A 14,781-nucleotide genomic window follows, 5' to 3' on the forward strand; every position below is an offset into this window, starting at 1 on the left:
CGTGTTTTACTCGATTATTTTTTGAATAGACGAATACTTTTTGAGCAAGTGAAATCGACGAAATTTAAATATTTTCTACATACCAGAGAAAGTAATTGAAATTTCTATTTGTTTGTGAATAATAATCATGTACTGATAAGTTTTCTACCTAATTTGAAAGAAAGTTTTTTGATTTCGCTTCTATCACGAGTAAGATTTATATTTTACTAAAAAGTATGGAGCTAGACGAATACTTTTTGGACCCACTGTATGTCAATAAGCATGCAGCGTGCTTTGTATGATGGGAGTGGAGATGATGTCCAGCCTAATTTACGAATAGCAAATTGTAAAAATTGTAAGAATCTGACAATCTAATCTATCTTCGTGCGTGATTGAGAAAGGAGACCATACAATGCTGCAGTATTCCAAAATTGATCTAACATAAACAACATATTGCGTGTTGAAGTGGTCTACGAGTCTAAGATTACTCCTAAGTCTCTTACTCTAACATTTTTCCACATTTTGATTTTCTAATGCGATTGAAATGTTTGTTTGCAGGACATAAACCCCCCCCCCCCCCAAAGACAAAATTTTTAGAAGAATTTTTTTTTCAGAACACTCCCCCCAGACCAATTTTCTGGCTACGCCACTGGTTTAGTGTTGTTCTTTTTCTGCTAAATGATATCAAGTTACATTTCTTTACATTCAGTTCTAATAGGCTTTTCTTGCACTTGTCTATTTCATTGATGTCGACTTCATTTCTTATTTCCAGGAAGAGCTTCATGGCTTCGGCATAAATTAATTCCTTAATATTTTTCAGAATGTAGGAAATGTCGTTTACATACAAGATAAAAAGAAGAGGGCCCTAATGAGAGCCTCCAGGGACTCCCGAAGTGACTTGAATTGGTTTTGATTTGTGTCCAATAATTTAATAATTTGTGTGGGTCAGTTAAGTATGGTTCTAGCCATTTCGGGTGACCTGGTTCAATTCCAATGTTTTGTAATTTGATAAGCAGCATCGGTATATCCATGCCATCAATTTTTAATATGCAAAAATAGTTTTTCGTTGACTATTGCTTTCAAAAGCGCCTTCATGCAGCATGAAAAGAGAAATTCGAAGAGCGGGAAATGTTTGAAAGCCGGAGAACTGCAAAATAATTCTGCTTATAGGATTGAATTCAAAATATCCCGCTACTCGCTTGAGAGCAGAAAAGCGGCTCTATCCGCAGCACCCAGGTCCAGATGCATTACTCATGGAAAATTGTCTGATTTTAATTTTGTTTTCACGTAATTGGAAAAGCTTTTTGGACAGGACTTTATTTCAAGCTCAGTTTTTGAATTATATTCTTCAAGTGTATTTTTGATGGCTAGATTCAGTTCATCGCAAATTTCCAAATATTTTGCTAAGTTTTGATCACTTTCTTCTTTCTTGTAAATTTTATGTTTTTTTCGCTTGCGATTTTTTAAATTTTTGATTTGGCTATTGTACCAGATTGGGCTTTTTGTATTTCTTTGTCTTCCTATTTTCTTCAGTGGAATTTCTTGTGTAATTATTTGTTGTAAAGTTTCGTTAAAAGTGTAAGCAGCTGTTTCGACATTTTCTTCATTCGCTTCATTCCTTATAATTGACTGCCGATTAATACTATTTAATTTTAGTTTTATTACTTCATACTCTGCTAAATGGTATTCAAAGACTTCCTCATACTCAAAGCCGTTGGGTCTTTGGTTAGCGTGAATGATGAGATAATATTCGATCGCTGTGCGAAACGCTCTATTTTTCCACAATGGATTTAATGATGCAGTCACACATAAATCTTCTTACCTGTATTTTAGTTAAAAAATTAGCATTGCTGTCTGTTTTTGATATGATTATTTTGATTAAGCCTATATTTCGAAGTTGAGTCGAAAATAAATTGCAATGTTTCATTGTCACCAACGACTGGGAGTAGAATACTTTCATTTTCAGAGTACAGAATGAAATCAGAATAACGTTGGTTAAATCACCGTAGATGTGAACTTTAACCTCTGAAGGGAGTTGTGATAAAATGTGTTCAGCACATTGGAAAACACCTTCATATGTAGTTTTATGAGCATGGTCAGTAGGAAAATACACTGAGGCAAACACGTGTATTTCACCTGCTATGTATGATTTTACCCAAACATGCTCAAATTCCTTAGATTTAGATGTAGGAATGATTTCTGAATTAAAAGTAGTCGAAATAGCTACAAGAACTCTTCCACCTGATTTTCTATTGGTCTCATAAAAATTTCCGTCGTCTCGAAAACCATTAAAGCTGCTTCCAAAATCTTTTTCAATTTTTACGCTTTCGTCCCAGCTAGTTTTGATAGCCGTATTGGCCGAAAAAGATTTGCTTAAAATGTTTTTATAAATTTCCTATCATTTAAGTTGGACTTTTCATGCGATTGAAATTTTGACAATACAAATCAATCAATTGGCAATCGAAACCGCAGTCACATTCTGTTTAAATTCTGAAGAAGTTTTTGGCAGCTACTATAATGCTACTTTCTTCAGTCCAAGAATGCGTCCTTACTTGCGAAAATTCCTGGAGGAAGGAGAGGGGGACCTGGTTGAGGTTTCCCTTAGCTGTTGCAATCGATGTATCCGTTCACGCAACAGATATTTACGATAAGACTGAAGGTCAGCTGCGGCTTCATCTGGCCCAATTACATATTCAGGTGCTCATGAGCAGGTGCTCAATATTTTCAAACGAAATGACATTGAAGAAAAGTTCTTCAGGTCAGCAATAAATACGATGGTTTGCGTCCGTCTGGATACAAATAGCCTTTATAAGATCTTCCTGTTGATGTAGCATTATGTGTACGTCAGCCTCTTTCCGTCTAATTTCCTGACAGTCCGCACAAAAAAGATGAAAATTAATTTCACACAACACAGTTGATTTGATAACACTCGCGCGACGAAGACTTACATATGTAGGTATTGAAAAAAGTTACTGGCCAAGCACGAAAAGCGCACAACGCGGTTGTGTCGTTGAGGTAACAACATATTTTAGACGATTTTAGTGTTCAAAGTAAGAGCTGTCTTCATAAATGTCTCTAGGAAGTCTTTCGGAAATTTCTTCGTGGATGGCTTTTCAGTCTTGACAAAATCAAAAACACTGTTATTTAATCTTTTCCAACGTTTCGGTCCGTTTGGGACCTTCCTCATGGACTCAATTCTTACAGGTTTATCCTCAACTGTGGTTCTGCTGAACCATTGATTGTCACGAGGTCAGGATTTTGCCATATAAACGAGAACGGTTCGAGCATCGTGTTTATGGTTGCAAAGTAAAGGTGATCGATATTGTGCCATGCACTGAATTCCAACGAACGATAAACGGAAAGGGTTTTACCATGAACGCGGTGCTCGAACCGTTCTCGTTTATGTGGGAAAATCCTGACCTCGTGACAATCAATGGTTCAGCAGAACCACAGTTGAGGATAAACCTGTAAGAATTGAGTCCCTGAGGAAGGTCCCAAACGGACCGAAACGTTGGAAACGATTAAATATAAGCATATGCGGTATTTCGAAAAATTTCGTTTCAGGTGGTTCGAAACGAAATTCCGCGGAATTTCGCGGAATCTGAGCATGGCGAAATCTGATTTCTTGATTTCGTTTCGTTTCGTAAAATTACAAAAATTTCGCTAGAAAAAACTAGCTTCTAACGGAATTTAACGGAATTCCGCGGAATTTCGAAACAAATTTGAACTTAAACCATACTTTATAATATCGAAAATTTTGGCTGCGCCGCTGAGATCATAGTGAGCCGTGATAAGAAGCAGACGTTTATTTTCACGTATAAAATTTTCTGTCAAAATTTCCATGGTTTTCTCAGTGAAGAAAATAATATATAAGTAATTGGAATGAATTAATCAATCCGATCAAGTTTGTGATGAATCGGACCGGATGCCTGACTTTACCCGGTGAGCAGTTTCCATTTACATTCTCTTTCATTCGGTATTTTCCAAACATTTGCTTCGTAGGGTCGTATGTCAAGACTGATGCGTGTCTGGAGTGGACACTGTATAGTACACTTTGCATGTGGTCAAATAGAGATATGCGCCCATATCGTCTTCACTTTGGACACTTGTTCACTTTCATATGCGACTTTACGTTGGCTAATACCATTTCTATCTGCTCCTGTCCTGTGTGGTTTAATAGATACATTGTCAGTGAGATCTAGTTTCTGTAGTTACTAACACTCATCCTGTGATTGCTGGATTTTCTAGCAGTTCTGTGCAGAAGCCTGTCGGTGCCTGTATGGGACCTGGGCGTATGCGATGGTGCTGGATTCCCATACAAGTATTGTATGGGACGTTACAGTTTTGCAAGCTTTTCTTACAATGATTGATTGTGAGCTTACATTTTTTTGTGTGAGAGTCTAGCAGTTTCGCAGATGCCCAGTTCTTGTACAGGCTTGTGGGTTCTTGTAAAGAATTGTTGGAGGGTCTGACAGTCGCTGGTTGGGTGTAATTCCGAACTTATCTTTCGTTCTGTCAGTAAATCAACAAAGTCGAATAGTGGCAAAACATGTTCCAAATTTATCACAATCCTCGAGCGCTTATTTTTTTTATTTATTTCTTTGGGTCAGATCGGTTTGTTCTGCTTTGTGCAGTTGGCCACAAATTAAATTGATTAGTGCGAATTTGATCGTGTTTTCGTTCAGCACGCAGAACGTTCGCGGAAGTCGGATCGTTTTGCCTTTCTCGTACAACAAAGTTGTACCAGAAGGCTATAATTTCACTCCAAAAGCCAAATTTTGATAGAAGGCTCGGAGACCCATAGTGTTATATACCAATCGACTCAGCTCGAAAAACTGAGCACATGTCTGACTGTGTGTGTGTGTGTGTGTGTGTAGCCCCGGGAATTTTTTATTGTTAAACACGTTTCATATAGAAGGACTTGACCGATTCGAGTGCAACTAGTTTCATTCGACGGAGAAACTTTCCTAGTTGGACACTATTGTTTTTGTTTGCTAATATCTCATGCGGTTTGAATTATATTTCTATTTTTCTTTTATCAAATACGCTGTGTACATGCACATTTTAAATCATTAATCAATTTAGCCGTGACGCAATCCATTACTCTCATAGTTGAGTTATTTTTAAGCAGCGTGATATAATCGCATCAAAGCTATTAACCGCCTAAATGTAGGCAATTTACGTTGCATTTACCATACTAATTCGAATTCAACACATTGAATCGAGAAAGGCATAATCACCACTGGGGGATAAATTTGGGTTTTTCTTACTTTCTTCGATCGGAACATAAATTATTCAGTGCTCTCTATGCTTTCTGGAAGCATGGCAGGTTTTCGCGGAAACCAGATCGTTTTGATCTGCTTTGTGCAGTCGGTCAAAAATTTAATTAATTGGAGCGCATTTGCTCGTGTACTCGTAAAGCATGCAAAATGTTAACAGAAGCCGGATCGTTTTCCTGCTTTATGTAGTCGATCGGAACATAAATGTATTTTCGCTAAGCTTGCCGAGTGTTGTGCAAACTAAAATAATTAGTGCGCGTTTGAATGTTTTCCTGTTGCTTCGCTGCACCTTACACACCGTTTGCCAATATTTTCCAGTAAGCAGAGTGGTCGGCCAGTCGTCGAAATTTAGTTTTGCTTTGTGTGGAAAGCAAAACGATCGGCCGGTCACCGAAATTTTGTTCTGCATTGTGCGAGGGAGTAAATTAATCAGAAAGTGAAAATTTAGTTCGCATCCAGCTGTGTAGTGCGGTCGATAATTAAAATTATTAGTGTTCGTTCGATTGTTTTTGTTTTAATCAAACTACACGCTATACACGAACCAAAACGAACCCTGCCACACGCCCTACCTCACATATCCAAGATCCCAGTGATTTCTCGTGGAAGTGCAGATGATTCGTCGGCTTCCAGCGAGTATCACGTCAACATTTTCCTACCCATTCCTTAATTGATACGGCCGGCGTTGGTATTGCTTAAGTTTGGGTCACCAGTTCTTACACATTGAGGATGATGTTAGTCCCAAACATCATCTGTTGGTTCTCTGTGTAATTACACTGACCTGGCAATAACGGAGTAGCAACCGTGGGCGGTCAATCATGCTCATGCTCATGCTCAAAAATTTTGGCTGCGCCGCTAAACTATATCGTAAAGTTGTTTTCAAAACTTTAGGTCGACAAATACGTATGTAGTTTTCTTCTATAAAACGTCTGCAGTGTTTTCAAGATTCAAATTTCAATTTTGTGATATTTTTTTACTATTTGCACAATATGAATGCGGAATCGATCGTGGGACGGCAGTGAGAGAAAAAAATCTATCTCGCGTAGCAAAAATTTGTTTAACCAGTGTGCAATCGATCGTGTGGGAGAACGCGAAGTGATAAAACTAATGTCTGCACCGAAGAGCACAACACTATTTAGTGCGAAATCTATCGTGTTGTATAAGTTTAGCAAACGAAGTACATTGATCTTGCGTTAGATATAGATCTGTGAAATTCATGCTGAAATACATATCTTTAGGGTAACGGTACCAATAGTGGAGGTATTAGTAGACCAACAAAAGAAAATATTTTTTCAAAATTGATCATTATGAGAAATTTAAACTTTAATACCTTTGCCAATAGATATACTAATAAATTTGCTAACAAAAATGAGATTAGTGTCATTTAACATCAACAACTATCAAATATCGCTTGCACCACTAATGGGTACACTGTTCCTTTAGTAGCGGTAAAAAATAATTTTGGTTCCCATAGTGGTGCTATCCATTGATTTCTTATGAGACTCGCCACTATTGGTACAGTTGCACCACTATAGGTGCAAGGGAGTCAATTTTGTTAAGGAAAATCATTGTTTTTAATAGTTTTTCGGGCGAAATCTTGAAATAAGTTGTATTTGACAGGATATTTGAAGCACGACGCATCTACTGAATTCATCGTAAAGTGTATTATTATGAAAAATCTCATTAAAACCCCACTACCTCCACTATTGGTGCTACCTCCACTAAGGGTACGGTTACCCTATGCATTTTAGAAAGGTGCACAGGATTTACGTAACAAATGTTTCATGTGCCGAGCGGAAGGTCACCGGAAGGATGCGTATCCATAAAGCAAAAAAAATGAACGATCAATCGGAAAGAAAGAAGCGAATATGGCAACGCAAGGTGGGCAACGGAAATCGTATTCCGGTGTCGTTATCGGATTTGAGCATGAGCATGAGCATGATGACCGTGCATTTCGTAGTTGCTACTCCGTGATCGACCAGAACAATCGCAATTGCACAGGGAACCAATGAATGGAAGCATGGGATTTGCACTCCAACCTCAATGTGCACAGTCTGGGAGCTCTAGTATTTTGAAAGGTCGATAACGGCGCTGGCCACGTCCTCACGGTCATCGGGGATGGGAAGGAATTGATGATGCAGTCACTCGCCCACTGCAAGCCGAGAACATCTCTGCACTCGCCACGAGTTCCTGCGGAATTTTATTGGAATCTGGGGGTTAGGTTTTATGGCAGAGGTTCGTCTTGGTTAACGGGTTGCCAATGTGATAGTAATGAAAGGATGGTGTAGTATTCTAATTCGATGCCGAAACGAACTTTTTTTTTCCGTCCATTTTGAATTCTAACAGTTACCCGCTAGAATCAAATTGTAGTTATAGGGGATAGAAGATAGAAATGCTATGAAAGCCCATTTCCAGTTCTAGCGATTGCTAGAACATGAGAAATATATGAAAAGATACAAAGTAGGAGAATGGAACGGGCCTGGGATTGAACCCACGACCTCCTGCGTATGAGGCAGAAGCGGTAGCCATATGACCACCAAGCCCGTTATCCGGTGTCGTTATCGGATTTGATGCAGAAAGGTCAAACATCATCGGATGCAGCGCAGAACGACGTAATTGAAGTGGCTCAGGAAGAAGTGATTGGATTGGATACCGATTCAACTGAACGGATGGAACCATTTGAAATTCCCGATTTAATGGTGGAACGCGAAAAACTAGCAGAAACTTTGACATTCAAAAATAATACAGATCGGATCTGGTTCGTGAAGAAAGGAATCATGTGTAGCCCGGACAGAAAAATGAGAGAGGAAGAGGATAAAAAGCAATTGGCGCAGTCTACTTGTCAGCGACGGGATCGTTTGGTTACTGAAGCATCAATAGACCGATCCTCACCAAAGAAGACCTCACGCAGAAATGTTTCTGAAACTCCTTCGGAATAATTAGTTCTATTATTTCTAATGTTTTGGCTCCATAGAGTTTATTATTAAACATCTGAGCCTCATAAATAAACAGATTGGTAAAAAAAATGTGTGCTATATATATGTAGACGAAGAATAAGAAAGAATAAGTTTTGGCTGTTGGACCCTCCTTAGCCGTGCGGTAAGACGCGCGGCTACAAAGCAAGACCATGCTGAGGGTGGCTGGGTTCGATTCCCGGTGCCGGTCTAGGTAATTTTCGGATTGGAAATTGTCTCGACTTCTCTGGGCATAAAAGTATCATCGTGTTCGCCTCATGATATACGAATGCAAAAATGGTAACCTGGCTTAGAAACCTCGCAGTTAATAACTGTGGAAGTGCTTAATGAACACTAAGCTGCGAGGCGGCAATGTCCCAGTGTGGGGATGTAATGCCAATAAGAAGAAGAAGAAGAGAATAAGTTTTGGCTGTTACGCTCTATTCAAATGTTGGTCTAGTAATATCAATTCTCTATCTGCGTATACGCTTAGCAGATGTGGATACATAACTGAGTACCCCACTAAAAAAAATCTAAGCATTCATTGCCTAATTTTGACTTAGCACGATACCGTGGGGTGGGGCATCGAAATCCGTACACTTAAGCACCTCAGTATGTGAAAAAGGGTCTGGAAAATTAAAAACGAAATGAAACGTTTATCGTTAATACAAGAGCACGAAGGCCACTATTTTCAAACTGTTGCGGATTTACACATTAGAAATTTGAAGAAATATGATAAAATAATGAATTTAAGCTACGCCTCTTGAACCGAAATCCGTGCACCGTGGACGGATATCGATTCAAAAGATCAAAATCCGTACAGCTATTTTTATACTAAATATATAAATTGTAGCAGACTAGATGAGTAAACTACCACTGTAAATAGTTAAATACGAACATTGAGAAGCGATCCCTTTGATTTGTATTCCACTTACCTTACTTTATTAGTCGTAATTTGCCATTAAACCGCACTTAATTTTGATGCAGTTATTTTCTACTCGCATGAAAATGGCGCCATAAAGTATGCGTTCGGTGGGTAACGATTAGTTTTGAGTTTATGTTGTTTTTATTTCAAAGGCTACTTCTTATCTCCATGGCCTAAAAGCTTACTGTCAAGTATATGAACAGGATAAGATAAATTATTAGTAAATTAATTATTTGAAATCCCCTACAATTTTTTGATATCTCGTGGAGTGGACGGATTTCGGTGCTGTACGGATTTCGGTGCCCCACGGTACTATAAAGCCAGGCTGACAAGACAATATGAAGTATGCTTCAGCATAATTACATAATTCTTAAGTGAACTAAGGTTTTAAACGAATTTTGAATCCGTATATAAAAAATCTCGCAATTTCTATATCTTTATGTACTTACTGATATAAAATTGATCATATTCAGGAGTACACGCTTTACGATGAATTCCTTTGGAAGCGGCACAAATGCTGGGGTATTGCCTTATCGCCAATGTTATATGCGGCGAGAATGCGGCGGTTTATCACAGACTGCCTCTTCTGGTATTATAACTTTAAAAACAGTTATTTGACTTCGAAAAACTGAAATCAGAATTGCATAAAACCCTTTTAATAAAAATTCCGCGGAAAAAAATTAAAATTTCGTTTCGTTTCGAAAAATTTCGAAATAAATGAACCTTGATTTCGTATCGTTTCGAAGTCTCGAAAGTAAATCTATATTTCGTTTCGTTTCGATCCGAATCAACATAGACATTTTAAATTTCGTTTCGTTTCGTTTCGTTAGGAAAAAGTGTGTTATCGCATACCCTTAATTAAATAACAGTGTTTTGACTTTGTCAAGACTGAAAAGCCATCTCCGAAGCATTAAACTACAGTCGAAATTAATAGTTTTTTCGGAAATTTCTTCAGAACTTCTTTCGGAAGCTTCTCAACGATTTCAAAGAAATGTTGGGAAATCAGTTCAACTGCTGCAATGATTATCAATCAGCGAAAATCAGTTTTTTTTCAAAACAATTTTGGCTTGTACGTTTAAGTTTCAGGGAAAATATTCAATGTGGTTTTCCATCGTGCCAAGTTTAACTCTGGCAGTGTTAATTACTTATAATCGACCCTCCATTGGTTTTTATACTATGCTGTGCCGTTTCAGAGTGTTCTTCTGCATAGATAAAAATATGTTGTGACTTTAAATGTATTTTTATGCACATATTTGGAGCATGTGAATAAACGCAATATTCAATGGATCTTACTGTTCTTCCAAAGCGAAATAAATTTAAACTGTGCTTGCTTGTAAAACTCAGTTAAATTAAATTGAATATCAAATGTTATTTCGTTTGATGGAATGGGCTGCAATTTTACGTGTCGTTGAATTTTCAAAACTATTTGCTGAGTGTCTTATTGTGCACTTCCCAAATTATTCCTATAATGGTGATTGGACACTATAGTGTTCTTTTTTACAAAATTGTAAAATATCTAAATCCAATGAGCTGGACTTTACTAAGGTGGCGCAGATCACCGCTGCGTGCCGCTAGTTGTCTCTTTTACTCACCAATTGATTTTGTGCAACGCAAATAGTGACGTCACTGATTGCGTTGCATAAGGTCAGCGGGAGAGTAAAAGAGACAACTAGTGGCACGCAGCGCTGATCTGGGCCACCTTAGTAAAGTCTAGCTCATTGATCAAAATTGACTATTTTCCATGGCCAACTTTGTTCAATCTGCAATCTCGAAATGATCAAAATTAGCTTGTATAAAAGTATCATGAACAGATTTTTGACACAAACAATATTTTACGCTCTTTTTAGTGGAATGTATTCAATCGTGTAAGACGAGTTAAGTAACTCCATTTAATTCCACCAATTATTGGTGGAATTAAATGGAGTTACTTAACTCGTTTTAGGCGATTGAGATTTTTGACAGTTGAGAATATTTAACACTCAAGAAATCGGATAAAATAGACTGTTTTTGAGTGATTAAAAAAAAACACATTAATAAAGTTAAAAAAAAAAGTTTCTGAGTGATGTTGCCTATACTACAATGTATACAAATAATTCAAAATCAGGAAAGCATATTCACTTTTGAATGCCATTAAGGAAAGAAGATTTATGGAATTTCATTTAATGACAGGAGTATATTTGAGCTCAGTGTACAGCATTTGCATTTGCAAGATTATGGCACAACCGTTACATTCTCAGTAATTCAAAACATCCTGTGATATAAATGAGTTATGATTATTTGTGTCGATATCATACATTACCGGACGAATATCAATTTCCAATTGGAAAACCATCTAATTGAATAAAAATAATTATAATAGTATGATACAACGACTGATCCTCTTCCAATTGGAAAAATGATGACATGGCGCTGAAACTCACCACAGAAGGTGAGTTAGGATTATGTTTCACGAAATATTTTTTTTAAGGTGATTATACAATCAAGCCATGTGGTGAATTTCAAATTCACCACACGGTTTTCTACTCCTATTATCAAAAGTTCAAAACCAGCGTAATATTTTTTGTACAATGCTGAAATTAAAGTCGATTGCTTAGCATGAGTAATCAAACGATCTACAGATGTTGTGATCCCCATTGGCGTTGTTGTTCTCTCAATTCGTGCTCTTGAAAAAACACTAGAAAAAGCACGTGGTTTCCAAGATGGCCGATTTGTGGCTTTGTTGTATAACCACCTTAATGAAATCACATAGGGACACGGCAGGTATTTTCGTCTGTTCGTCATAGTCTCGAAAGCCAATAAAAGAGACGCTTTTTTGTAAAACTCATACGTACCAAATCGTAAGCTCAGGAGAAACGTTCTGCTATAGTGGAGATCTAGCAAATGTACGTTGCTTTCGCTGGTTTTGGCCCTTACGACGATGGACGGAAATACCTGCCGTGTCCCTAGTTTTATAAGTAGAATGAAGATACTCATCAAAAGATTTAGTATTCTAAAGATTGCTTTTGTTTCAATAAATTTTAATTGCAATTGGTAGCGAGGACTAAGTAGGATGAGTCCTTACTGCCACAACTTGTTGCCCTAGCTTAAAAATGGATTCTTAAACTGTACATTTGAATAATTACAACACACGCGACCCACAGTCGATAGCCTATTCTTATTGGAACGTTACTTGAAGATACAACCAATCTTATTCATACAATATCGAAAGACAACAAACTGATAGGTAACCAGAACAAAATCATTTATGACATTTTGGATCTCATTATAAACATTATTATCGTTAGGTATGTTTATATTCAGTTAATACCTATGTTATCTAAATTTACTGAATTTCGAGTAAAAACTTTATCAAAAGAGCCTATCAAGGCAATACAGTTCACCATTGACCACTCTGTTAGTTATGGATCTGGAAGGTCTCCCACCGGAGCTGGTGTGGCACATCTTGGACAACTTGACCGATCTTCGGGACCGCAAGAATGCCTCCCTGGTGTGCAAAAGCTGGAATTGGATGCTGTTCAACTCGCCGGTATCGCTTCGTTGCATACGGTTACGAGTTTGCCCCAAGGTAGCGATCCTGGATCGTACGGAAGCCGAAGAGGTGTTCAATCAGATGAGTGATGTTATGGTACATAGTAAGCGAAACTACATCAATGTGGAGTTTTTTCATATGAATTTCGAAAGACCGATGGCACGCGAGCTCTTGTTCTTCTTGGTTCAATTGTGCTGTGATTCGATTGTACGGTTGTATTTTACGAATTGCCATGGATTGAGGCGAAGTGAGCTGTGGCAAGTTTTAGAATTGCTACCCGGGCTTAAGGAACTGGCTGTTTCCGGAGGGATTTACTATGACGAGTTTGATAACGAAGCAGCAATAACAGAGTTGAATCATCTGGAAAGCTTAACTTTGGACATTGGAGACGACTGTCGTTTATATCAGGATTTTTCAACCATCACACCGGAGCTTACCAGTTTCAATGTACGAACAATTCATGGCTGTGTAGATTTGCGAGATGTCGTTCTGACTCGAAACTTCAGTCATCAATTGAACACGTTGCGGTTTTCCACCAACAGATGCTTCAATCAGTCGGAATTTTCCGATATGAATTTTACAAATTTAACTAAATTGGACCTGAAATTGTCTGGCTCAGTTTGGCCGCAGCTATTCAAACAGATGAAGTTGTTAACAGAGCTACAGCTTGATGCCGGTATCAACGATGAAGTGATTGCTGCCATTTGTGGAACGTCGACGAAATTGCGGAAATTGAGTCTGCTATGCTCTGGACTAGTGGAGTGTAAGAAGTTCAACATGCTCAATCGATTAGAAAACTTGGAAGATCTTCAATTACGAGGGATTTACAAATTCAGTTGGCGGCACATCGTTTTCAGCAAACTTAGACGCCTCCACGTAGATAATGTAGCTACGGATTTTACCAACTTCCTAAAAGAACTTACCGCTTTGAAGTCGCTGGAAATACATGACACTAAACTGAAAAACGAGCAGCTGATCAAATTCACGTTGAACATTCCGTCGGTTGAACGGTTAGAGTTAGCATTTTGTAACAAATTGAGTGACAAAGCCTTCAAACATTTGGCTGATATGCCAAATCTGAAGGAGCTTCGGCTTTGGGGAATAAATGTATCTAAGAGCATCGATGAGCGAATTCTGTGTCCGAAGCTCAAGACAATAATTTTCTATTTCAACGATAATGTGAGTATTGATACAAATCTATTTTCACATCAATGGGAATAACGTCTGCTCATTTTCAGATCGAAGATTCCACCTTGGAAGCCATTGCCCACAAGTTGCCCAATTTGCGGCTGTTGGTACTTTACGATTGCTACCGAATCAGCCCACAGGGTGTGGCCAATCTACGCAAAGCGATGCCCACTTGCAGTGTGCTGGAATTGTATCGAGGCGATGAACTGCCACCGGCGCTGGTGGCCGAGAGTCAGATTTACTACCGTAATGCTGAGTTTCCCAACGGAGTTCTTAAGCAGGAGTTACCCTTCCAGTGGTACTGAGTGGAAAGTTGTGCCAGCTGAATGGAGGAGACTGAAAAACTAATGCATTTTATGTCAAATAGAATGAAACAACATTCAATCGCACATAACTTGTCTTGATCGATATTTTGAGATTTCAAGGCAAAGAACCAATAGAAGCGCATATTTTGTTCATAGCGTGTTTATGTATTTTTAAAATAAATTAATGATATATTGTGAATATATTTTTTTGTATATTCTGAAAGAGTTATTCTTAAAAAAGTGAATAGTTACGATACCGTTATTGGGGGTGGCAATAGGATATCGCTCTCACCGACAGTCTGGAGGTCGGATAACTAAATCGAGACCTTATAATATAGTTTTTGTGGCTTCAGATACGTTCAATTTATTCCTAAAGCAATTTAAGTAGTTGAATCAGTGATCCATTCTCAAACCCCATTTGACCCATTGTCACCCCCGACGTTCATATCCCTCCAAATTGCCATTTTTTGGGCTCATGAAGTACTAGAATCTAAAACAAGTACATAATCATGTTTAAAGACATTTGTGAAAGAATTGGAGCAACTAATGCACGCAGGATTCTGTTTTTACACGATTTTTTTTTCGCTCGTAATTTTGAACTTGTGATTTCAATTTGCCACCAAAG

General features: G+C 38.1%; 1 protein-coding gene across 1 annotated transcript; it reads left to right on the top strand.

The window, feature by feature from the left end:
• The first annotated feature begins 12,398 nt into the window (after positions 1–12,398).
• On the top strand, positions 12,399–14,355 carry LOC134220028 (uncharacterized). The gene is made up of 2 exons (XM_062698971.1): positions 12,399–13,842; positions 13,902–14,355. Exons 1-2 carry the CDS (start codon positions 12,535–12,537, stop codon positions 14,154–14,156), a joined length of 1,563 nt encoding a protein of 520 aa, XP_062554955.1. The 5' UTR covers positions 12,399–12,534; the 3' UTR covers positions 14,157–14,355.
• The last annotated feature ends 426 nt before the right edge of the window (positions 14,356–14,781 follow it).

The sequence above is a fragment of the Armigeres subalbatus genome, chromosome 3 (genome assembly GCF_024139115.2).
Source record: "Armigeres subalbatus isolate Guangzhou_Male chromosome 3, GZ_Asu_2, whole genome shotgun sequence".
NCBI classification, from domain to species: Eukaryota; Metazoa; Arthropoda; class Insecta; order Diptera; family Culicidae; genus Armigeres; species Armigeres subalbatus.

Excerpts from the sequence above, each read along its gene's own strand:
- LOC134220028 (XM_062698971.1), top strand. The coding sequence starts at position 12,535 with ATGGATCTGGAAGGTCTCCCACCGGAGCTGGTGTGGCACATCTTGGAC. Across the intron at positions 13,843-13,901 it reads TTTTCTATTTCAACGATAAT|ATCGAAGATTCCACCTTGGA; the intron begins GTGAGTATTGAT and ends GCTCATTTTCAG.